This window comes from Oncorhynchus masou, chromosome 22 (genome assembly GCF_036934945.1).
Source record: "Oncorhynchus masou masou isolate Uvic2021 chromosome 22, UVic_Omas_1.1, whole genome shotgun sequence".
Taxonomy (NCBI): domain Eukaryota; kingdom Metazoa; phylum Chordata; class Actinopteri; order Salmoniformes; family Salmonidae; genus Oncorhynchus; species Oncorhynchus masou.
The window spans coordinates 16,829,489-16,855,993 of NC_088233.1; the positions used below are offsets into that span (position 1 = coordinate 16,829,489).

Consider the following 26,505-nt stretch of genomic DNA (forward strand, 5'->3'; position numbering starts at 1 on the left):
CACTGCTGGATGACTTTAATACAGAACTCAATGGGGAAAAATAACAACAACAACAGAATCAGCATATATATATATACTGTATAAAAATAGTGGGGAAAAATACAGTTTAAACAGAACATAATATATTGATAATAAACTTCAGAGTAAAAAAAATAATGTTTCCATGACAGATAAGTGTTTTGACACTTACAGTTTTTCTCAATTGCTAAAACACAATTTCTGAAACCTTGCTCCATTTCCTGAAAACATTAAACACAAAACCTCATCTTCAAGCACTATTTACATAACCTCTGACTCCTCTCGCAAAATGAAAAATTCACTTCAAAACAGTTTTACCTGTGTTCAAAATCAAACACTGCTCTCAAATCATAAACAAAGTGATCAAAATGATTGAGAGCGATATACACTCTCAAGCAACAGAAAACACATTGTTCAAAACATACAATTCTCAGGGAGAAGTACATTTTTTATCTAAAAAATATTCATATTTTTCTGTCATTGTCTTTTGATGAACAAAAACATGTTCTATCATAGTAGCTCAAAATGGATCATAAATTACTACTCTGCTTTGCTCTTTGCAATTTTGTTTTTTGTTCTTCCTCCTCCTTGTACCCCTATTTTTACAGTACTGTACCCTGCATCTCACAAACTTGTCCTTTATCTCTGTGATACTGTAATTCTTGTTCTTTGTTGATATGAACCTGCAACTAGTCAAAATCTATTGATCAGTCAGTACTGTTAATAAATGGAAAGCACAATGTTCAGGGCCATACAATTTGTCCATTGTACAGTATACAGCCTACAATGCACTGTACTACAGTATCCATTCTCAGACTTTCTCCTTCCTACCTTCAACAACCTGTTTGCTCTCTGAACTGGCTTATATTGGTTGTGTCGCATCATTTGAAACAGGTTAAATCAATTTTGAGAGGTTGTGTTCAATCAATGACATATGTTCTCTATTTGTATTTGATTGTTGCCACTTGTGTTTACCAGTATGGATGACATGTGCATTGGAGTGCAGAATGTGTTTTGAGAATGAGATTGTGTTTAGAGTTTTGCTGAAAAGTCTAAGTGAGATCTGCAAATTGTGTTTTACCATGTGAAATGGTTTAAGGTGTTGACAACAGACTGTGTTTTACCATGTGAAATGATTGAAGGTATTGACAACAGACTGTGTTTTACCATGTGAAATGGTTGAAGGTATTGACAACAGACTGTGTTTTACCATGTGAAATGGTTCAAGATATTGACAACAGACTGTGTTTTACCATGTGAAATGGTTGAAGGTATTGACAACAGACTGTGTTTTACCATGTGAAATGGTTTAAGGTATTGACAACAGACTGTGTTTTACCATGTGAAATGGTTTAAGGTATTGACAACAGACTGTGTTTTACCATGTGAAATGGTTTAAGGTATTGACAACAGACTGTGTTTTACCATGTGAAATGGTTTAAGGTATTGACAACAGACTGTGTTTCACCATGTGAAATGGTTGAAGGTATTGACAACAGACTGTGTTTTACCATGTGAAATGGTTGAAGGTATTGACAACAGACTGTGTTTTACCATGTGAAATGGTTGAAGGTATTGACAACAGACTGTGTTTCACCATGTGAAATGGTTGAAGGTATTGACCACAGACTGTGTTTTACCATGTGAAATGGTTGAAGGTATTGACAACAGACTGTGTTTTACCATGTGAAATGGTTGAAGGTATTGACAACAGACTGTGTTTTACCATGTGAAATGGTTGAAGGTATTGACCACAGACTGTGTTTTACCATGTGAAATGGTTGAAGGTATTGACAACAGACTGTGTTTTACCATGTGAAATGGTTGAAGGTATTGACAACAGACATAATAATAATGAGCTAAATGAGTCCAGGCAACAGAGAACTTTGTTCAGACAAAGGGGTTTAGTGTTTTAGCAGTTGAGAACAACTGTAAAAAAGCATTTCCTGGATCTATCAAAGTAGGTCTAGTCTAAAGTATAATAGTTAAGTCACATGTTTCCATGGCAAGGATATTTTTTTCAAATACAATCCATTGTCCAGTACTATTATTTACATAATTTAATACCACAACTTCTTGGCCACATAGCCAGTGTGACAATACATTTATATTTTTTAACTCACATCCCCAAAATCCACAGTCAAAGTGAAACAATATTTACAGACAACATCCCAGACCGAAGCGGACTTACTGTAGCTTTATGATTCAACTACCTGGTGCAGATCAAAGTTGTGGACTGAACGAAAGCGATGATGAACATGCTGTTGGACCAATGTAAAAAATGTCCCCCGTTCCAGAAATCATTCCAGTGAAAGATATTTTAATTCACAAAAGTATGATAAAATAATAAATTAATCTGAAACTGCTCAAAGTAACACTACAAATGAAAAAAAGGCATAAAGTCATTCACATCTACTGTATACAACACCAACAAGAGACAGAACTATTTTTTTTCCTCTTTAAATGTCTTACTAAAAATAACCCTCTGGATCAGAGCATCTGGACAGAGGACCGTCCTTAGATGGGGCTGTTTGGAGGACTGTGCGTAGGTGAGGCTCTACAGCTACATGCAGATGAACAAGACTGTCAGCCTCCTGCTCTGTTACCACAGCCACAAAGTAATACACCCCGCCTATTCCTACAATTTATCTTCTTTAAATATCTACAATTTCTCTTCTTTAAAACCTTATACCTAACCCTTACCTTAAATTAAGACTAAAAAGCTCATTGTTGTTTTTATGAATCTTTACAACGCAGTCATGTTTTCCTTTGTGGCTGTGCTATCTAGTGGATGGACCTGCTCTGCTGCGTATCCCCTTTGTGCTACAGGCATCGTTGAACGAGATGGAGATTCAGAGTCTCATGTAGGCAGAGTGTTAGAGAGCAGCGAGGCCAGTGTGTATGCAGAGCAGAGTGGTCTGGTTCAGATCTGGCTCAGATGGCAAGTTGCAGCTTGGTCAGGTTCCTCTGGTGCATGTTGTGGTGACGAACCAGCTCATCAGACCTGGCAAACTTCTTCTGACAGTTGGGCCATCTGCAGTTGAAGGGCTTCTCGCCTAGGAGAGGGAGAGAGAGCGTTGTTAGGTAGTATCTGGTTTAAATTATACTGAAGGGGAGGAAGAGATCCAATTCATTTCCTACGATCCTTTTAGATCACTTTTAGTAACATTTTATCTAACCAATTTCCATCTGGTAAAATAACATATCCTCGATTTGTTGAAACACTGTACCCCCAAAGCCTTGAAACGTACCTAACTAAGTTCTAGAGCAGAAAAGAGATAAGTAGATGTGTAAAAATAAACGTTTACGCACTTGTTTTACCTGTATGAGTCCGGGTGTGGGTCTTAAGGTGGTCAGACCGCGAGAACTTTCTCTGACACGTCTCGCACTGGAACGGTTTAACCCCTAGGCACACAGAGAGAGACAGACAGAGTAGAGCACAGGCCAGGAGGGAAGCCATTGCAAAGGGAAGCGGCGTTATAGTGTTCCATTAACAATAGAGAGGGCAGAGAGATGGAGGGAGCTCAAACAGAGAGAGAGGGAAAAGAAATAAGAGAAAGTGAAAGAGAGAAAATAAATAAGAGAAAATGAAAGAGAAAAAGAGAGAAAGGGCAAACCTGTGTGTCTTCGCTGGTGTCTCTTGAGCTGGTCTGACCTGGAGAACCTTCGTCCACAGTCGGTAAAGTCACACTGGTAGGGCTTCTCACCTGGAGGGAGGGCAGAGGGGTACACAGAGTGGGCTTTGGTACAGCGAGACCTGGATCACTGATACACTAGTCGGTTAGTGTAATAGGGTTTGATCTATGGTTGCCCTGGCTCTTACCTGTGTGTTTCCTGCCGTGCATTTGCAGGTGGGACAGCTTGAAGTATCGTTTGTTGCAGCCAGGATATGCACACATGAATGGCCTCTTCTCATTGGTCTCTGAGCGAACAATGGCTGGAGCGATACCTGGCACCCGTCGGACATCCTGTGATGTGGCACACACACACACACACACACACACACACACACACACACACACACACACACACACACACACACACACACACACACACACACACACACACACACACACACACACACACACACACACACACACACACACACGCACACACATGCACACACACGGACACACACGGACACACACGCACACACACGGACACACACGCATATGCATACACACGCACACACACACACACACACACACACACGCACACACACACACACACGCACACACACGGACACACACGCATATGCATACACACACACGCACGCACGCACGCACACGCACACACACACACACACACACATAGTAAGCAATGGTACAGGTTTAGAACCACAACATATCATATAAAGAGATAACAGTAACTAAGCTACCTACTAGTCTATCACAGCAAAAGGTAACTCAAAAATAATGACCAATTAAAAAAGGCCAAGGCAAAAGAAGTGTGATTATCTCGCTAACGGAGGCTCATTATACTAGAATTAGCCGTAAAACGAGCGCTCAAATTAACTCCATGCCACTGATTTAGTCTCTAAACGTAAGTCGTTAGTCACGGACGTTAGGCAGACCCCATCTCAGTTGTCCATGCCCCCCTGTACTCCTCCCCTTCTTCAACCCCCCCAGACCCTGAAACCCATCTGATGTTCATTAGGAGGCTCTTAGTGTAATGGGTTCTGTAGACACTGGCAGTCTAAATAATAGTGTTAGCAGCCTATTGATAAGTAAATGATTTCAGTGTTTTATAGCACTGCTGTACTGCCTGCCTTGTTCCTTATCTTGACACCAACACTTCACAGAGGGGGCAGAGCCAATGTTTGGATTGTCCAATAAAAGGCTTTCTGAGCATCATCACACTTTTTAATCGTGTCCACTTTTCATACCATACATTTCAAATGTTTCATCCAAGTATGTATTTTTTGTGAATGAGGTTTTCCTGGTTTAATTTGAAAACAATGAGAAGGGAGTGAGAATAGGTCTGGAGAATCTCTGCTCTCTGTGTTTTAAAGCTGCCGACGGACACTAACTAAGATCTAATGATTTATTAACATGGGCCTGCGTATGGAAACTATCTTTATTGTTCATGGATTTCTTGAAAGTGATTCCTCTTCCCTTTTCATCCTGAGATGCCTTTTAAATGTCCCAACTATTCTGGCATTCTGCTCACTGCGTCAGGCTCTTTCCTCCTTCTTCTCTTTCTTCACTCTTTCGATCTCTCTCTCTCTACTCTACATCTCTAGTCTCTCCCACCTCCTCCTCCTCTTCTGCCAGCACCCGTGCAGTGCCTGGACTTGGCAGTAGAGGATGACCTTGTTCTGGCATTTAGGGAGTGTGTGTGTGTGTGTGTGTGTGTGTGTGTGTGTGTGTGTGTGTGTGTGTGTGTGTGTGTGTGTGTGTGTGTGTGTGTGTGTGTGTGTGTGTGTGTGTGTGTGTGTGTGTGTGTGTGTGTGTGTGTGTGTGCGTGTGTGCGTGCGTACGTGTTCATGCGAAAATATGTGTCTGTGCTCCTTGTGCCGACCTTGGCCCTGAGCACATAAGGAAAGTTATGTATGGAGAGTAGGAATCAGAGTGTGACCTGGGTGTGAAGAATCCATGAGAGGAGAGAACTGACCTGATGCCTCTGAAGATGCCGTGGGTGTGAGAGGAGAGAACTGACCTGATGCCTCTGAAGATGCCGTGGGTGTGAGAGGAGAGAACTGACCTGATGCCTCTGAAGATGCAGTGGGTGTGAGAGGAGAGAACTGACCTGATGCCTCTGAAGATGCAGTGGGTGTGAGAGGAGAGAACTGACCTGATGCCTCTGAAGATGCAGTGGGTGTGAGAGGAGAGAACTGACCTGATGCCTCTGAAGATGCAGTGGGTGTGAGAGGAGAGAACTGACCTGATGCCTCTGAAGATGCCGTGGGTGTGAGAGGAGAGAACTGACCTGATGCCTCTGAAGATGCCGTGGGTGTGAGAGGAGAGAACTGACCTGCATGCCTCTGAAGATGCCGTGGGTGTGAGAGGAGAGAACTGACCTGATGCCTCTGAAGATGCAGTGGGTGTGAGAGGAGAGAACTGACCGGATGCCTCTGAAGATGCAGTGGGTGTGAGAGGAGAGAACTGACCGGATGCCTCTGAAGATGCAGTGGGTGTGAGAGGAGAGAACTGACCTGATGCCTCTGAAGATGCAGTGGGTGTGAGAGGAGAGAACTGACCGGATGCCTCTGAAGATGCCGTGGGTGTGAGAGGAGAGAACTGACCTGATGCCTCTGAAGATGCAGTGGGTGTGAGAGGAGAGAACTGACCGGATGCCTCTGAAGATGCCGTGGGTGTGAGAGGAGAGAACTGACCGGATGCCTCTGAAGATGCAGTGGGTGTGAGAGGAGAGAACTGACCGGATGCCTCTGAAGATGCAGTGGGTGTGAGAGGAGAGAACTGACCTGATGCCTCTGAAGATGCCGTGGGTGTGAGAGGAGAGAACTGACCTGATGCCTCTGAAGATGCAGTGGGTGTGAGAGGAGAGAACTGACCGGATGCCTCTGAAGATGCCGTGGGTGTGAGAGGAGAGAACTGACCTGATGCCTCTGAAGATGCCATGGGTGTGAGAGCAGAGAACTGACCTGATGCCTCTGAAGATGCCGTGGGTGTGAGAGGAGAGAACTGACCGGATGCCTCTGAAGATGCAGTGGGTGTGAGAGGAGAGAACTGACCGGATGCCTCTGAAGATGCAGTGGGTGTGAGAGGAGAGAACTGACCTGATGCCTCTGAAGATGCCGTGGGTGTGAGAGGAGAGAACTGACCTGATGCCTCTGAAGATGCAGTGGGTGTGAGAGGAGAGAACTGACCGGATGCCTCTGAAGATGCCGTGGGTGTGAGAGGAGAGAACTGACCTGATGCCTCTGAAGATGCCGTGGGTGTGAGAGGAGAGAACTGACCGGATGCCTCTGAAGATGCCGTGGGTGTGAGAGGAGAGAACTGACCTGCATGCCTCTGAAGATGCCATGGGTGTGGATGCGGTACTGGGTGCTGCAGCTATACACCATGGGAGGGTTGGGGTCACTTTCATAACCCGTAGCATGGCTGTCCACAAACAGGAAGACACAAGAGCATTTTTAGTCAGGAATGATGTGACCATTTTCTATTTTGTCTGCCAAATTACAACTCACATAAAAGCTGAAGTTCAAGAGCATTCAGCAGCTTCAGGGCCATGAAAAACGGCAGAGTGGAAGTCAAGAAAATGTAGGATGCAATGTAGGATGCAATGTAGGATGAATGCCTATTATTTTCACGTTGTTAAATGTACTGTAAAACTGCAGTAAATGGTCCCTCTTGAAAAGAGTCTCCCTGTCCTAAATAAAACTTGTCATTTAGGAGTTTAGCACTCTTCATCTAGCTAAGCCTGGTTCAGCAAAGTTGCATTGGCATTGTCTTTCAATAGCATGCACAGTAGGTAAAAGCCCAGAATAAATAAATGACGCGAAATCACCCGCTATAACTTGTTTTGACATAGGAGCAAATTGCTCTATGCGTCACAGTGAAGTATATTCACCTAAAGCATCCAAAGTGGAACTCGGAGGAAAGACAAAAGGTTAACTTCATGTCATTCACAGATTTATTCGTAAGGCCTCTCTCTCTGACCCTGGATTAACACACGTTCAAGCTGAATACTATATTAGTTTTCCTCAGTAAATAAGGGCTTGTCTTAGTAAATCAAATAGGAACTGGTTAGCACTGCAAGACCTGGTTGTCACCCACCTACTACTCTCAATCAAATAGAGGTACAGGATAAGGACATAGCACAAAAGTACCATGATCCATTTTAGTATATCCAGAAATATGAAATATGTATGAAACATAGTTTAGGTATCGTGTGCGATCCTTTGTATTGTGTATTAGCTACTTGTTTTAGAAATGGAAATGTTTTCTGAAAACTTATTAACCCATCACAAACTGAAGGTCGTCTCTGAAAGTATTAACTGAAGATGGTTCAGTTACGTACAGTACACTGCAGCTACAGCATTTCAAGACAGATACAGTTCACATTTAGTCCCATAATATCCAGACGGTTTATATCTGTCGTTAGTTTTAAAAAGCAGTCTGTCATTTTTCTATTTCAGGGAAGGAGGGTTTGTATCCTGTACAGTTAAATGATCAATACATGGTTGAGAGGGCATAAAGCAGTCTTTGTCTCTGCTCTTTCCAAGGACAGCCGGAGTGGAGTCAGTGAAGCTGCATGCTGCACTAAATCTCCCCACAAATCATTCACTCATTCATTGTGGCGCTTAACACCTCAGGCTCACGTTAACATATACAGTCAGAGCCTGGGGAAGGAGATGGGGCTGGGGAGGGAGACAGGGCTGGGGAGGGAGACGAGGCTGGGGAGGGAGACAGCGCTGGGGACGGAGACGAGGCTGGGGAGGGAGACAGGGCTGGGGACGGAGACGAGGCTGGGGAGGGAGACAGGGCTGGGGGACGGAGACGAGGCTGGGGAGGGAGACGAGGCTGGGGAGGGAGACAGGGCTGGGGACGGAGACGAGGCTGGGGAGGGAGACAGCGCTGGGGAGGGAGACAGGCCTGGGGAGGGAGACAGGCCTGGGGAGGGGAGGGAGACAGGGCTGGGGACGGAGACGAGGCTGGGGAGGGAGACGAGGCTGGGGAGGGAGACAGGGCTGGGGAGGGAGACAGGCCTGGGGAGGGGAGGGGAGACAGGGCTGGGGACGGAGACGAGGCTGGGGAGGGAGACGAGGCTGGGGAGGGAGACAGGGCTGGGGAGGGAGACAGGCCTGGGGAGGGGAGGGAGACAGGGCTGGGGAGGAGACAGGGCTGGGGAGGGACAGAGGCCTGGGGAGGGGAGGGAGACGGGGCTGGGAAGGGAGACGAGACGGGGGAGGGAGACGGGGCTGGGGAGGGAGACGAGGCTGGGGAGGGAGACGAGGCTGGGGAGGAAGACAGGGCTGGGGAGGGAGACAGGCCTGGGGAGGGGAGGGAGACAGGGCTGGGGAGGGAGACAGGGCTGGGGACGGAGACGAGGCTGGGGAGGGAGACAGGGCTGGGGACGGAGACGAGGCTGGGGAGGGAGACAGGGATGGGGACGGAGACGAGGCTGGGGAGGGAGACAGGGCTGGGGACGGAGACGAGGCTGGGGAGGGAGACAGGGCTGGGGACGGAGACGAGGCTGGGGAGGGAGTCAGGGCTGGGGACGGAGACGAGGCTGGGGAGGGAGACGAGGCTGGGGAGGGAGACAGGGCTGGGGAGGGAGACAGGCCTGGGGAGGGGAGGGAGACAGGGCTGGGGAGGGAGACAGGGCTGGGGAGGGAGACGAGGCTGGGGAGGGAGACGAGGCTGGGGAGGGAGATGAGGCTTGGGAGGGAGATGAGGCTGGGGAGGGAGATGAGGCTGGGGAGGGAGATGAGGCTGGGGAGGGAGATGAGGCTGGGGAGGGAGATGAGGCTGGGGAGGGAGATGAGGCTGGGGATGGTGATTGGGGAGTGGTGGCGTTTATCTGGAAAAGGCACATGCATACTTTGCCGTGCGTTCCTTGAGATGAGACTCCAAGTCTAATTTTCCACAGCCTAAGCATTAGAGTCCCTCTCATTTAGAAGCAGATTAATCATTCAGTCACCCCGGCCTCTGCTGGCTTTTTCGGGGAGGTGGTGGAAGGGTCAGACCCTCCCCTCCAGTCTAACTAAGCCCTGGCTCTGGAGCCCAGGCTGGAGGATCCCAGGGGGAAAGCCTACTGATCTACTTCCACTACTCCCCAGTGCAGAGCCCTTCCCCTCTGTTACATGTCCCACCGTGGTCAAGGTTGATGCCCCACACGGGAAAATTATAGCAGGATACATTTCCCAGCCAGGACAGACAAAACAGAGAGGCTAATTTAACATGCACACAATCTCCGGAGAAAACAGACAGAAACCGAGGGAGGGTTCGGGAGGAGGGGAGGAGGGGAGTTAGAAAAAGAGGGACACTGAAAATGACAACAAAGCAAGAATGAAAGAGGACCTTTTCATTAGAGCAGTAAAGCAAGTGAAAATGTGATGTTTCCTCCTCAATAGAGACAGTGATGTAGTGATAAGGAAATAGGTAGGTTAACTCTGATCACCATCGTGTGAAAAAAGTAATGCTCCCTATATTTACTCCCTATACTTTCTCCCTATACTTACTCCCTATACTTTCTCCCTACACTTACTCCCTATACTTTCTCCCTACACTTACTCCCTATACTTTCTCCCTATACTTACCCCTTATATTTACTTGCTATATTTACTCCCTATACTTTCTCCCTACACTTACTCCCTATACTTTCTCCCTATACTTACCCCTTGTATTTACTTGCTATATTTACTCCCTATACTTTCTCCCTACACTTACTCCCTATACTTTCTCCCTATACTTACCCCTTATATTTACTTGCTATATTTACTCCCTGTACTTTCTCCCTATACTTACTCCCTATACTTTCTCCCTATACTTTCTGCCAATACTTACTCCCTATATTTACTCCCTATAATGACTCCCTATACTTACTCCTTATATTTACTCCCTATAATTTCTCCCTATATTTACTCCCTATACTTTTTGTGTGTGTGTGTGTGTGTGTGTGTGTGTGTGTGTGTGTGTGTGTGTGTGTGTGTGTGTGTGTGTGTGTGTGTGTGTGTGTGTGTGTGTGCGTGCGTGCGTGCGTGCGTGCGTGCGTGCGTGTGTGTGTGTGCCAGAGAGCTAGGAGAAAAGAAAAAACAACCCATATGTGACATGTGACATCTGTGATAGAGGGAATATTTTTTCTTTCTAATCACCTCAGTGAGAAATGATGTATTTCACAGGCCCCCTGTGGAGCCTCACCCTGCTACTAAATCAAATATTTAAACAATGCCAGTGAGTGTTCAAATGTGTGATTTAATGAAGGGAGCCCACTACCCCCAACAACCACCCCCTCTCTCCCCTATTCTGAGACTAGTGCAGATTAATGACTGTTAATCCCGATCAAAGAGGAATGTTTCAGATGACAGGAGCGGGTCACGTCGACATACCTCTTAATGGTGGAAGCCAGCGTGCTAACAGGGTTCCATGCCATGCATTCCAGCTGAGATGCCATTTGGTATAAATTATCACTGCTGGGATTTAAACAAATAAAAAACATTTTTAGGAATTTTTCCTTGGGACAACGTGGTACCACTGTTTTCAGTGTAGACAAGCACCACAGGAGAGTCAGAGAATTATCAAATGTGGCCCCATCTATACAGGTTCATCCTGGACAACGGCTCATGAATGTTCCACAGAATCAGGATCCACCCACACTAACACCAACAGGGTGATGTGTTAACCATAGCCCTCCATAGCCCTCCAACCCTCAGATCCAAATAACCATCTGCTATTAAGCGTCTGGCTCCAGGATCATTAGTTAAACTGCCAGGTGCTTTCCCAAACACATACTTTAGATGTATCACTGCCGCCCCTGACATCACATCGTTTTATCATACCACAAGAACAGCTCACTGTAGTGGGATGCTCTGGTGCCTGGCACCCTGTACACTGACGGTAGCCTACACTCTGTCTAGTGATTAAAGTACGTACAGTACAGTGTTCTGTAGAGTTTCACTTCAAATCAATTCAACTATTTGGAGGACAGAGGGTTAAAGGATGATGAGGGTTAAAAGATGATGAGGGTTAAAGGATGATGAGGGTTAAAAGATGATGAGGGTTAAAAGATGATGAGGGTTAAAAGATGATGAGGGTTAAAGGATGATGAGGGTTAAAGGATGATGAGGGTTAAAGGATAATGAGGGTTAAAGGATGATGAGGGTTAAAGGATGATGAGGGTTAAAAGATGATGAGGGTTAAAGGATGATGAGGGTTAAAGGATGATGAGGGTTAAAGGATGATGATGGTTAAAAGATGATGAGGGTTAAAGGATGATGAAGGTTAAAGGATGATGAGGGTTAAAGGATGATGAGGGTTAAAGGATGATGAGGGTTAAAAGATGATGAGGTTTAAAGGATGATGAGGGTTAAAAGATGATGAGGGTTAAAGGATGATGAGGGTTAAACGATGATGAGGGTTAAAGGATGATGAGGGTTAAAGGATGATGAGGGTTAAAGGATGATGAGGGTTAAAAGATGATGAGGGTTAAAGGATTTTATTTTTATTTTTTATTTCACCCTAAGTATGCTAGTTAAGAACAAGTTCTCATTTACAACTGCGACCTGGCCAAGATAAAGCAAAGCAGTGCAACAAAAACAACAACACAGAGTTACACAGAAACAAACGTACAGTCAATAACACAAAAGAAAAGAAAAATAGAAAAATATATGTACAGTGTGTGCAAATATACAAGAGTAGGGAGGTAAGGCAATAAATAGGCCCTAGCAGCAAAATAAATTACAATTTAGCATTAATACTGGAGTGATAGATGTGCAGATGATGAATGTGCAAGTAGAGATACTGGGGTGCAAAAGAGCAAGAGGGTAAGTAATCATATTCGGATGAGGTAGTCGGTGTGCTATTTACAGATTGGCTGTGTACAGTTACAGTGATCGGTAAGCTGCTCTGACAGCTGATGCTTAAAGTTAGTGAGGGAGATATAAATCTACAGCTTCAGAGATTTTTGCAATTTGTTCCGGTCATTGGCAGCAGAGAACTGGAAGGAAAGGCGGCCAAAGGAAGTGTTGACTTTGGGGATGACCAGCGCAATATACCTGCTGGAGCGCGTGCTACAGGTGGGTGTTGCTATGGTGACCAGTGAGCTGAGATAAGGTGGGGCTTTACCTAGAAAAGACTTATAGATGATCTGGAGCCAGTGGGTCTGGCGACGGATATGTAGTGAGGGCCAGCCAACGAGAGCATACAGGTCGCAGTGGTGGGTAGTATATGGGGCTCTGGTGATAAAATGGATGGCACTTTGATAGACTACATCCAGCTTGCTGAGTAGAGTGTTGGGGGCTATTTTGTAAATGACATCGCAGAAGTCAAGGATCGGTAGGATAGTCAGGGTAAGTTTGGCGGCATGAGTGAAGGAGGCATTGTTGCGAAATAGGAAGCTAATTCTAGATTTCATTTTGGATTGGAGATGCTTAATGTAAGTCTGGAAGGAGAGTTTACAGTCTAACCAGACACCTAGGTATTTGTAGTTGTCCACATATTCTAGGTCAGAACCGTCCAGAGTAGTTATGCTAGTCGGGCCGGAGGGTGCGGGCAGCAATCGGTTGAAGGGCATGCATTTAGTTTCACTAGCATTTAAAAGTAGTTGGAGGCCACAGAAGGTGAGTTGTATGGCGTTGAAGCTCGTTTGGAGGTTTGTTAACACAGTGTCCAAAGAAGGGCCAGATGTATACAGAATGCCGTAGTCTGCGTAGAGGTGGATCAGAGAATCACCAGCAGCAAGAGCGACATCATTGATATATACAGAGACGAGTCGGCCCAAGAATTTAACCCTGTGGCTCCCCCATAGAGACTTCCAGAGGTCCGGACAAGTCGAAAGCCTTGGCCAGGTCGATGAAGACGGCTGCACAGTACTGTCTTCTATTGATGTCGGTTATGATATCATTTAGGACCTTGTGCGTGGCTGAGGTGCACCCGTGACCAGCTCGGAAACCAGCTTGCATAGTGGAGAAGGTACGTTGGGATTCGAAATGGTTGGTGATCTGTTTATTAACTTGGCTTTAGAAGATTTTAGAAGGGCAGGGCTGGCTGGATACAGGTCTATAACAGCTTGGGTCTAGAGTGTCTCCCCCTTTCAAGAGGGGGATGACCGTGGCAGCTTTCCAATCTTTGGGGATCTCAGACGATACGAAAGAGAAGTTGAATAGGATGATGAGAGTTGAAGGATGATATGGGTTGAAGGTTGACAGAGGGAGAAAGGATGATGAGGGTTAAAGGATGATGAGGGTTGAAGGATAATGAGGGTTGAAGGATGATGAAGAGTGTATCCATTAGCACCTCTAATGGGAACTTTGCAGTCTAAACCATTACTGTACGTGGTAGGTAGAGTCCTCTGTGAACAGCTCTATACATACCTGAGATTTTCATCTCTTGAGAAAATAATCAAATGCAGGGGTGTTTTGGTTTAAGCGGCTCTAAAGTTTCAGTCATTGTCCTCTACACCACTGCTTCCCAAAGGAACTTTGTCCCTGGTTCCCTGGTTCCCTGGTTCTTAGTTTCATAAGTGGATGTCTTTTTATTTCATGTATTTCCAAAATGTTAAAAAGTGCATAACTGCCGCCTGACTGTATAAATACAACGCTGTTGGTACCGGGCATTTGATTAGAGAGCGGCTTAGCGGTTTGATTTGAGGATTCCCAGCCCCTTCCCTTCCACAGCAGATATCAGGCTGTTTATGACAGCAGGAGGAGCAGAGCCTGCAGAATGAGGCTTCCAGCACAAGTATCCAGTCTGACTAACACACTCTTATCAAGTCCAAATTCCCTTATTTTGAATCTTTATGTTCCCTGGAGCTGAAAACAAAATGTTAAAGGTATTCAAAGAATGCAAGCTAATTTTGTGCCATCTCAAGGCGAGGGAGTAAACAGTTGTGTAAGGTTACACTGGGGTTCTCTCCCCTCAGAGAACAGTGAGCTACTTATCAGTAGAAGGAATTCAACATTGGCCTAAGACTGGAAACCAGTAGTGTTTACACCACTTATCTTGGCCTGCTGAGCACTGCTCCCATTCTCTGTCTGGACAACTGTTCATTTATCTGGACATGGTCCTCACCCATACCATCTACATCCTGGATTTAACTATTTAACTCAATGAAACAAACTTCAAATATGAATAAAACACAGTAAATATGCTATTATCTTATTGTTTGTCAGGTCGTGAATGCGATTTGAAAAAGCGGTGAATGGATTCAGTCCAATGGAAAGTTTAGAGAGTATAACTACAGTACAAACATGATAAATGCCTTTCTTTAGATCATTTCCTGAATGGAAATCAGTACAGTCTCGTACTTCCAACTTCCTGCCACTGTTACTTCACTTCCTCCTTCCTCTAGCCACTCGGAGTGCTCAATGGCAGAGTGACTTCTCCACATTTAATTTGAGAACTATGTTGATGATGATTATTGTCTTCTATGACGGCAGCACAACCTTGGCCAGTCAGGACAGCTATAAAGGTGCAGCTTCCTGACCCCCTTTAACCAGTGGTGTAAAGTACTTCAGTAAAATTACTTTAAAGTACTACTGAAGTAGTTTTTGTTGAGTATCTGTACTTGACTTTACTATTTATAATTTTGACAACTTTTACTTTTACTCCACTACATTCCTAAAGAAAATAATGTACTTTTTACTCCTTACATTTTCCTTGACACCAAAAAGTACTCATTACATTTTGAATGCATAGCAGGACAGGACAATTGTCTAATTCACACACTTATCAAGAGAACATCCCTGGTGAGTCCTACTGCCTCTGATATGGCAGACTCGCTAAACACAAATGCTTCGTTTGTAAATTAGTCTGATTGTAGAAGTGTGCCCCTGGCTATCCGTATATTAAAAAAACAAGAATATCGTGCAGTCTGGGTTGCTTAATATAAGGAATTTGAAATTATTCATACTTTTACTTTTGATAGTTAAGTATATTTAAAACAATTACTTTTAGACTTACTCAAGTAGTATTTTACTGGGTGACTTTCACTTTTACTTGAGTAATTTTCTTTATGTATTTACTTTTAATCAAGTATGATAATTGGGTACTTTTTCCACCACTGTCTTTAACTAACTTCAATGACTAGAATCATCAAAACTATATTTGCTTAATAAGATGTCTGCATGTTAGACTACTTTGTAACATTAACAGATGTTTTAGCACTGGTGAGTGGTAGGAGTGGGGCTTCGGTGAGTGGTAGGAGTGGGGCTTCGGTGAGTGGTAGGAGTGGGGCTTCGGTGAGTGGTAGGAGTGGGGCTTAGGTGAGTGGTAGGAGTGGGGCTTCGGTGAGTGGTAGGAGTGGGGCTTAGGTGAGTGATAGGAGTGGGGCTTCGGTGAGTGGTAGGAGTGGGGCTTCGGTGAGTGATAGGAGTGGGGCTTCGGTGAGTGGTAGGAGTGGGGCTTAGGTGAGTGATAGGAGTGGGGCTTCGGTGAGTGGTAGGAGTGGGGCTTCGGTGAGTGGTAGGGGTGGGGCTTCGGTGAGTGGTAGGAGTGGGGCTTCGGTGAGTGGTAGGAGTGGGGCTTCGGTGAGTGGTAGGAGTGGGGCTTCGGTGAGTGATAGGAGTGGGGCTTCGGTGAGTGGTAGGAGTGGGGCTTCGGTGAGTGGTAGGAGTGGGGCTTCGGTGAGTGATAGGAGTGGGGCTTCGGTGAGTGGTAGGAGTGGGGCTTAGGTGAGTGATAGGAGTGGGGCTTCGGTGAGTGGTAGGAGTGGGGCTTCGGTGAGTGGTAGGAGTGGGGCTTCGGTGAGTGGTAGGAGTGGGGCTTCGGTGAGTGGTAGGAGTGGGGCTTCGGTGAGTGGTAGGAGTGGGGCTTCGGTGAGTGATAGGAGTGGGGCTTCGGTGAGTGGTAGGAGTGGGGCTTCGGTGAGTGGTAGGAGTGGGGCTTCGGTGAGTGGTAGGAGTGGGGCTTCGGTGAGTGGTAGGAGTGGGGCTTCGGTGAGTGGTAGGAGTGGGGCTTCGGTGAGTGGTAGGAGTGGGGCTTCGGTGAGTGGTAGGAGTGGGGCTTCGGTGAGTGGTAGGAGTGGGGCTTAGGTGAGTGATAGGAGTGGGGCTTCGGTGAGTGGTAGGAGTGGGGCTTCGGTGAGTGGTAGGAGTGGGGCTTCGGTGAGTGGTAGGAGTGGGGCTTAGGTGAGTGATAGGAGTGGGGCTTCGGTGAGTGGTAGGAGTGGGGCTTCGGTGAGTGGTAGGAGTGGGGCTTCGGTGAGTGGTAGGAGTGGGGCTTCGGTGAGTGGTAGGAGTGGGGCTTCGGTGAGTGGTAGGAGTGGGGCTTCGGTGAGTGGTAGGAGTGGGGCTTAGGTGAGTGATAGGAGTGGGGCTTCGGTGAGTGGTAGGAGTGGGGCTTCGGTGAGTGGTAGGAGTGGGGCTTCGGTGAGTGGTAGGAGTGGGGCTTCGGTGAGTGGTAGGAGTGGGGCTTAGGTGAGTGATAGGAGTGGGGCTTCGGTGAGTGGTAGGAGTGGGGCTTCGGTGAGTGGTAGGAGTGGGGCTTCGGTGAGTGGTAGGAGTGGGGCTTAGGTGAGTGATAGGAGTGGGGCTTCGGTGAGTGGTAGGAGTGGGGCTTCGGTGAGTGGTAGGAGTGGGGCATCGGTGAGTGGTAGGAGTGGGGCTTGGTTGAGTGGTAGGAGTGGGGCTTCGGTGAGTGGTAGGAGTGGGGCTTCGGTGAGTGGTAGGAGTGGGGCTTCGGTGAGTGGTAGGAGTGGGGCTTCGGTGAGTGGTAGGAGTGGGGCTTCGGTGAGTGGTAGGAGTGGGGCTTCGGTGAGTGGTAGGAGTGGGGCTTCGGTGAGTGGTAGGAGTGGGGCTTCGGTGAGTGGTAGGAGTGGGGCTTCGGTGACTGGCAGGGGTGGGGCTTAGGTGACTGGCAGGGGTGGGGCTTCGGTGACTGGCTGGGATGGGGCTTAGGTGAGTGGCAGGGGTGGGGCTTAGGTGAGTGATAGGAGTGGGGCTTAGGTGACTGGCAGGGGTGGGGCTTAGGTGTGTGGCAGGGGTGGGGCTTAGGTGAGTGATAGGAGTGGGGCTTAGGTGACAGGCAGGGGTGGAGCTTAGGTGAGTGGTAGGAGTGGGGCTAAGGTGACGGATAGGAGTGGGGCTTCGGTGACTAGCAGGGGTGGGGCTTAGGTGAGTGGTAGGAGTGGGGCTTAGGTGACTGGCAGGGGTGGGGCTTAGGTGAGTGATAGGAGTGGGGCTTAGGTGACTGGCAGGGGTGGGGCTTAGGTGAGTGACAGGGGTGGGGCTTAGGTGAGTGATAGCAGTGGGGCTTAGGTGACTGGCAGGGGTGGGGCTTAGGTGAGTGGCAGGGGTGGGGCTTAGGTGAGTGGCAGGGGTGGGGCTTCGGTGAGTGGTAGGAGTGGGGCTTCGGTGAGTGGTAGGAGTGGGGCTTCGGTGAGTGGTAGGAGTGGGGCTTCGGTGAGTGGTAGGAGTGGGTCTTAGGTGAGTGATAGGAGTGGGGCTTCGGTGAGTGGTAGGAGTGGGGCTTCGGTGAGTGGTAGGAGTGGGGCTTCGGTGAGTGGTAGGAGTGGGGCTTAGGTGAGTGATAGGAGTGGGGCTTCGGTGAGTGGTAGGAGTGGGGCTTCGGTGAGTGGTAGGAGTGGGGCTTCGGTGAGTGGTAGGAGTGGGGCTTAGGTGAGTGATAGGAGTGGGGCTTCGGTGAGTGGTAGGAGTGGGGCTTTGGTGAGTGGTAGGAGTGGGGCTTCGGTGAGTGGTAGGAGTGGGGCTTCGGTGAGTGGTAGGAGTGGGGCTTCGGTGAGTGGTAGGAGTGGGGCTTAGGTGAGTGATAGGAGTGGGGCTTCGGTGAGTGGTAGGAGTGGGGCTTCGGTGAGTGGTAGGAGTGGGGCTTCGGTGAGTGGTAGGAGTGGGGCTTAGGTGAGTGATAGGAGTGGGGCTTCGGTGAGTGGTAGGAGTGGGGCTTCGGTGAGTGGTAGGAGTGGGGCTTCGGTGAGTGGTAGGAGTGGGGCTTCGGTGAGTGGTAGGAGTGGGGCTTCGGTGACTGGTAGGAGTGGGGCTTCGGTGAGTGGTAGGAGTGGGGCTTCGGTGAGTGGTAGGAGTGGGGCTTCGGTGAGTGGTAGGAGTGGGGCTTCGGTGAGTGGTAGGAGTGGGGCTTCGGTGAGTGGTAGGAGTGGGGCTTCGGTGAGTGGTAGGAGTGGGGCTTAGGTGACTGGCAGGGGTGGGGCTTAGGTGAGTGATAGGAGTGGGGCTTCGGTGACTGGTAGGAGTGGGGCTAAGGTGAGTGATAGGAGTGGGGCTTAGGTGACTGGCAGGGGTGGGGCTAAGGTGAGTGATAGGAGTGGGGCTTCGGTGACTGGTAGGAGTGGGGCTAAGGTGAGTGATAGGAGTAGGGCTTAGGTGAGTGGCAGGGGTGGGGCTTAGGTGAGTGATAGGAGTGGGGCTTAGGTGACTAGCAGGGGTGGGGCTTCGGTGACTGGCAGGGATGGGGCTTAGGTGAGTGGCAGGGGTGGGGCTTAGGTGAGTGGCAGGGGTGGGGCTTAGGTGAGTGATAGGAGTGGGGCTTAGGTGACTAGCAGGGGTGGGGCTTCGGTGACTGGCAGGGATGGGGCTTAGGTGAGTGGCAGGGGTGGGGCTTAGGTGAGTGATAGGAGTGGGGCTTAGGTGACTGGCAGGGGTGGGACTTAGGTGAGTGGCAGGGGTGGGGCATAGGTGAGTGATAGGAGTGGGGCTTAGGTGACAGGCAGGGGTGGGGCTTAGGTGAGTGGTAGGAGTGGGGCTTCGGTGAGTGGTAGGAGTGGGGCTTCGGTGAGTCGTAGGAGTGGGGCTTAGGTGACTGGCAGGGGTGGGGCTTAGGTGAGTGATAGGAGTGGGGCTTCGGTGACTGGTAGGAGTGGGGCTAAGGTGAGTGATAGGAGTAGGGCTTAGGTGACTGGCAGGGGTGGGGCTTAGGTGAGTGACAGGGGTGGGGCTTAGGTGAGTGGTAGGAGTGGGGCTTCGGTGAGTGGTAGGAGTGGGGCTTCGGTGAGTGGTAGGAGTGGGGCTTCGGTGAGTGGTAGGAGTGGGGCTTCGGTGAGTGGTAGGAGTGGGGCTTCGGTGACTGGCAGGGGTGGGGCTTAGGTGACTGGCAGGGGTGGGGCTTAGGTGAGTGATAGGAGTGGGGCTTAGGTGACTGGCAGGGGTGGGGCTTAGGTGAGTGATAGGAGTGGGGCTTTGTGACTGGCAGGGGTGGGGCTTAGGTGAGTGATAGGAGTGGGGCTAAGGTGACTGGCAGTGGTGGGGCTTAGGTGAGTGATAGGAGTGGGGCTAAGGTGACTGGCAGGGGTGGGGCTTAGGTGAGTGATAGGAGTGGGGCTTCGGTGACTGGCAGGGGTGGGGCTTAGGTGAGTGATAGGAGTGGGGCTAAGGTGACGGATAGGAGTGGGGCTTCGGTGACTAGCAGGGGTGGGGCTTAGGTGAGTGGTAGGAGTGGGGCTTAGGTGACTGGCAGGGTGGGGCTTAGGTGAGTGGTAGGAGTGGGGCTTAGGTGAGTGATAGGAGTGGGGCTTAGGTGACTAGCAGGGGTGGGGCTTCGGTGACTGGCAGGGATGGGGCTTAGGTGAGTGGCAGGGGTGGGGCTTAGGTGAGTGATATGAGTTGTGCTTAGGTGACTGGCAGGGGTGGGGCTTAGGTGAGTGGCAGGGGTGGGGCTTCGGTGAGTGGTAGGAGTGGGGCTTCGGTGAGTGGTAGGAGTGGGGCTTAGGTGACTGGCAGGGGTGGGGCTTAGGTGAGTGGCAGGGGTGGGGCTTAGGTGAGTGGCAGGGGTGGGGCTTAGGTGAGTGATAGGAGTGGGGCTTAGGTGAGTGGTAGGAGTGGGGCTTCGGTGACTGGTAGGAGTGGGGCTTCGGTGACTGGCAGGGGTGGGGCTTCGGTGACTGGCAGGGATGGGGCTTAGGTGACTGGCAGGGGTGGGGCTTAGGTGAGTGATAGGAGTGGGTCTTCGGTGACTGGCAGGGGTGGGGCTTCGGTGAGTGGTAGGAGTTGGGCTTCGGAGTGGTAGGAGTGGAGCTTCGGTGAGTGGTAGGAGTGGGGCTAAGGTGACGGATAGGAGTGGGGCTAAGGTGAGTGATAGGAGTTGGGCTTCGGAGTGGTAGGAGTGGAGCTTCGGTGAGTGGTAGGAGTGGGGCTAAGGTGACGGATAGGAGTGGGGCTAAGGTGAGTGATAGGAGTGGGGCTAAGGTGACGGACAGGAGTGGGGCTAAGGTGAGTGATAGGAGTGGGGCTGAGGTGAGCGGCAGGGATGTGATGTCAGGTAAGGGCATGTGAAGCTACTGTAGTGGGGCTGCTCCAGTACTCACCTGTTGTAAGGGTTCCTCAGCAGTAGGGCTTGACTGCCTGTACAGCTGTCTGATGGGGTGTGGCATCCATACACGGGTGGAGGGACAGAATACGGCTGCTCACCTACACAAGCAAAATACATTTATCACCCACCAACTCCACTGATTGAGAATTAAAACAGTGCGATGGTATATTAAGGAGTGCTTCATAACTGTACAGAGGTAAGTTTCCTGATAGATGTGTAGCCAACGTGACACTTTGTACTGTCTGGGTCTGGAAGTACCACATTAACCACAAAGCTTTCAGGAAACTCATCCCTGGTCCAATGGAGCTGTTTGTCTGACAGCGCCTCCTCTGAAAAAAACTATCCTGAGAGGGACATTGAGAAAGAAACCGTGTCTGAATATAGACAGCACTTCTAAAAACAAGAGGCTGTTCTTTGAAGCCGTAAAGCACACGGACTATTTTTGATTTTTCAAAGTGCAAATGAAGGATCACTGCTTAGGCTCTGCCTCCACGTGTTGTGAATGGGTCCCTGGGCAGTTCTAAACATTCCAAAAACCTTGTATTGCCGTTTCCTCCAGTTATCATTTCTATACAGAGAGCTCACGATTTACAACATCACAGTAATACAATTAGCAACACACACATCCGGCTGCTTACTAACAGCAGGACCATGGATGAAGAAAAGGACAATAAAGAAAAAGATGCTATTAATTTATGACAGTGACGTGAAGGTCAGTTTAAGACTTAACCTCACAGTGACTATAAGATGGAGGCCACTCCCTAGGTGAGGAGTACGGAGTTCACAATACACATGTTTGCCATGCAGAATCCTCTGTGGAAAAGCTTCTACCTAGAACCAAAAAGGGTTCTTCAAAGGGTTTTCCTATGGGGACAGCCAAGAGACCCTTTTTGGTTCTAGATGGCACCTTTTATTCTAAGACTGTGCATCCACGTACACACATATTACTGCTCACATACAACCGCACACCCGCACCTGCACACATACACCCGCACACCCGCACACGCACACACGCACACACACACACACACACACACGCACACACACCCGCACACCTGCACACACACACACACACACACACACACGCACACACACACACACACACACACACACACACACACACACACACACACACACACACACACACACACACACACACACACACACACACACACACACACACACACACACACACACACACACACACAAACATTGCAGTAGTCTTGGTGCTGTTTACCCATACTGGTCTGCTGAGCTAGGGAGTTTTCATCTTTAAAGGAGTGGCTGAGGAACTGGGAGGAGTGATGTGTGGGAGTGTGACCGTAATTAGTGGCACCATCGAAAGCACTGTAACCTGTAAACACAAAGAAGAAAGGTTTAGAAAAACTAAATGAATAATTCCAAGACTTTCAGAACATGGACGTAGGTAAAAACGTGGATACATGGTAGAAATTACTGTATCAATTATCATTTAGCTCACTGGCTAACATTCAGCGCCCTGACCCTTTGTGCTGCATATGTAGGTAGATTCCCTCCCTTCCCCAGTAACCCCTGTGTTGGGCTGAGAGTGAAAGGCTCCTGAGTGAAAACAAACTGTGGCAGGACACTGGAGGGCTGACCCCAGAATCATGCCTATGTCTGACCCAGGGTGGGACACCAGATCATCAATCACACACCAGCAAACAGCAACGCCATTAATTACACACCAGCTAACAGCAACGCCATTAATTACACACCAGCACAACTTTCACCAGGGGCCCAGCAGGGTTAACTCAAAACTCATTAAAGAGCTCTATTTGTCTTCCATCCCTGTCTGACTGACTGAGTAGAGGAGGACTGATCCCCATCACATTACACAGGGCTGGTCTGGGTCACAGTGGGCATAGTGAAGGGCACTGCCTTGGCAGTTTGTGTGCAAGGCAGTGTCCTCACCTTAGACCAGTCTGCTTTACGCACTGCAGTAGAGTGGGATGTGAAGAAATACCAAATACACTTACAGAGTGACATGACATTTTTCCTATATCTCTTCTAAAATAGAATGTTTATTTGTTGGTTTATTTGTTGTTTTGACATTTATAAACTTCTTATAAACCATTGTGAAATATATTATGAACCATTCACAAGCCATTGATTTTGAGGACCCGTAATCAAAGCTAAATCACTGAACAATGACCTTAATGGTATTACTTACAGTATCTATGTATCTAGTACCTAGTATCCATGCATCCAGTATCTAGTATCATACTTACAGTATCTATGTAATAATACATGTTGAAGTTATACCGACTCCCAAAGTGTTAACATGCTACAGAAGCCATTGTGAATAGTCAACTCATAACCTAATTAATAGTCAACTCATAACCTAATTAATAGTCAACTCATAGCCTAATTAATAGTCAACTCATAACCTAATTAATAGTCAACTCATAACCTAATTAATAGTCAACTCATAGCCTAATTAATAGTCAACTCATAACCTAATTAATAGTCAACTCATAACCTAATTATGTCAACTCATAACCTAATTAATAGTCAACTCATAACCTAATTAATAGTCAACTCATAACCTAATTAATAGTCAACTCATAACCTAATTATGTCAACTCATAACCTAATTAATAGTCAACTCATAACCTAATTAATAGTCAACTCATAACCTAATTAATAGTCAGACGCCAAGTGTCTAATTTTATAAATGAGTGCTTTCATGAATAAAAACAGATTTTACAGTGACTATAGATATAGTGTAGATATGAATACACTTCATAATTCCATCTGTGATTCCCCAGTAGTTGTATTTCGATAAGCGCCTGCTTCTTCTTTTTACTGTGCATTCTGACAAAGCAGGAGAAAGTAGCCTACAAATGTTGAACGAATACTTGTTATGCTTTTACATACTATTACAGAATGTGCATGTAATACAAATGTCACCCAGCATGGTAAATCAAGGGAACTCATTTCTAAAACTGTGTGACAACGGAACATCTGAATGATAAGCCTACTTAAAAACAATAGGTTAATTAAGAGATCTAAACACAATAAAAAGGGAATGTTCTGAAGGGTAACGTAATGCTTTGAAGGGTAACGTAATGTTCTGAAGGGTAACATAATGCTTTGAAGGGTAACACAAATATTTTCCGTTTTGGATCATTGTGTACAAGGAAAGTGCATACAATAATTCCTTAACTACTTTATCCTCATGTTCTCCTCTTCCACTCAAGTAAACTGCAATTACACAAGCACAAGTACATTGGAAAAACAGACCCAAATACACACATAATGCCTGTCCTCACACTAACTAGTTTGGACTGTGTCGTTTCGCATGGTAACCGTAAACAGATCACGAGTACAGTGGATTCTCCCTCAGTGAGCCTCAGTGTATTATCAGTATCTAGTGAAAGTGACCCGTCTGAGATTTAGCCATGGCTTGTTTTCACTGCTTGGCCAGGCACAGGAGGGGTATGATAAGGGGATTGAAGGTTGGATGAGCCCTTTGATACTGATGTTAGTTGTAATTTATCCAACATTTTAAAGTGCAGACAGGTTACATTTGGGGTGTGAGCACGGGTGACCCCAGTAGCTCTGAAGAGAAATCCTAGAGCTTGACTACAAATAGCTGTCTTAATAATATCACTTTTCAAAAACCTTGGAAATCACTCACAATTGGTCAGCTTCAGATAATATTTTACTGTATTAAGGAGTTATACTGAGATTAGTTTATGTCAATTTACTACAAGTTCACAAGTAATTACATTTTCTGTCATCACTGAGAATTTTTCCCCTTCATTTATATTAATTTAGTATAATATTCTATAGCCTATACAGTAGCTACAGTATATGCCATGGCTAATTAATGGTTTAGTTCCTCATAACAATGATTCCATTAATTATGAATGTTTAGAATGTGTGTACCTTTTCAACCCCAAGACTCCTAAACATTTGTATTTGCAACAATCAATTGTAATAAAACCACAAGTCAACAATTTCTTTGAATACTGTACACTCTCATATAATCAGTTTAACTATACCACAGCTGCTGTTAGAATTTCAGAGATCAAATTGTGTGTCCACTTTTAAGGAAAATAATCTATTCTGTTTGAAAATAATTTGGGTTAAAATTACACATTCATTTAAAAGCAATGTCAGAAGTTCATAATATAATTCCTAATGCAAATGACTGACTATAGCATATACTAATGACAAATAATTTAAACAGTACAAAGTTCAAATAACTTAAAGTTCTTATAAGGAAATAAAGAAAACAGCATAGCAAATGCAGATATTTTCTACATTATAAACTAATGTCAACAAATTGTCATTGTACTGTGCTGGCAATAAGATCAGTTATTTCACTGACATACATACTAGCAAAATAAAACACAAGCTTCACCTAAGAAAATGTAATCCTCGATATGAGCTTGACATTATGAATGTATTTATTGTTTTTCAGGTCTACCTATCATTGCTTTGTTTGTTTATTGATCATGAACTAGACACAGCTGTACATCACCAGAGTTAACAAAAACTGTCGGCAGGGAAATAGTCATGGAAGCATAAGAACATAAAAGTGCAATAACTGTACAACATGATACAAAAGTACTAGAAGTATACCAACTGTTGAAACTACAATGACCATAATGAACATTACTAAACAAATGCCATATTTCTGTGAATGAAAATATTTAATTAACCAAATATCAAGTCCTAGTGCAACCACAATAACATTTTAATACACTCATCTCCAGATTAGATATTGATCTTACCCTGGTTCCTGGAAGAGGGCTGGGTGTCCATACAATTGGTCAGGTAGGGTGCGTTGCTGAACATCCTTGGCTGGCTTGGTGGGGGCTGACTGGGTGGAGGGGGGGCCCCGAAGGCCCCGTACCTGCAGGCCCCTGTGCCAGTGAACTGGCCAGAGAAGTGCAGGGTGAAGGCACTCAGGCCACAGTGAGGGTCCTCCTGGGGATCCCCAGAGCTCCAGCTGGGCTCCTGCTTGATGAAGGAGTGGGGGGCCAGCGAGCTGTAGGGGGCGCCAGTGTGGAAGTCCAGTACAGGGCCCCACTGAGGGGCACTGCTGACGGGCAGGGTACAGTTCCCATTCCCCCCTGGCAGGGCTGGCACAGGGGGCAGCAGTGCGTTGAGGTCACGTACGTCTGAGCCCATCTCTGTTGGAGCAACCGCACCTGGAAACCAGTCTGTCCAAAAACCCGACAGGATCGCTCTGAAAACGGACCTAAGTCTTCTTCGGCGTTCTGATGTACCGGCTCCTGGTTCTGTGGAAACCTAAGTCCAACAAAGCTTCATTGTTGCATTGAAAGACAGCTTTTTTGAAGGAAAACACACACAATTCACCCCAAACGAAAGTGTAAACAATAGAACGTGTCTGTTTTGTGTGCTGTGGTAGATAGTCCATGTAGTGGAGAGAGTCTGTCTGGATGTCTAACCTGGGGAGAGTTCTCTCAGCTCTGTCAATGGAGGAGAACGAGTGGGAGAGGAAGAGAGGAGGAGGGGGGTAGCCCTCTATTCCTTTACTCATGCGTCTGTTTTCTTTAGAGCCCACAAACCTCAAATACAGACCCAGTGAGAC

At 47.2% G+C, this 26,505-nt stretch overlaps 1 protein-coding gene across 7 annotated transcripts; it reads right to left on the bottom strand.

Moving 5' to 3' along the window:
• LOC135509097 (Wilms tumor protein homolog) lies at positions 1-26,463 on the bottom strand. Of its 7 annotated transcripts, none has more exons than XM_064929425.1 (9): positions 25,682-26,463; positions 22,156-22,272; positions 20,914-21,016; positions 11,033-11,113; positions 6,983-7,082; positions 3,842-3,986; positions 3,636-3,725; positions 3,340-3,423; positions 1-3,074 (listed from the first exon to the last, which is right to left on the bottom strand). In XM_064929425.1, exons 1-9 carry the CDS (start codon positions 26,079-26,081, stop codon positions 2,953-2,955), a joined length of 1,242 nt encoding a protein of 413 aa, XP_064785497.1. In that variant the 5' UTR covers positions 26,082-26,463; the 3' UTR covers positions 1-2,952. The 7 variants fall into 7 exon arrangements, with proteins under 7 accessions (XP_064785497.1, XP_064785495.1, XP_064785496.1 ...); XM_064929423.1 differs by having other exon boundaries at positions 3,331-3,423; XM_064929424.1 differs by having other exon boundaries at positions 11,033-11,116.
• Between the last annotated feature and the right edge of the window lie 42 nt (positions 26,464-26,505).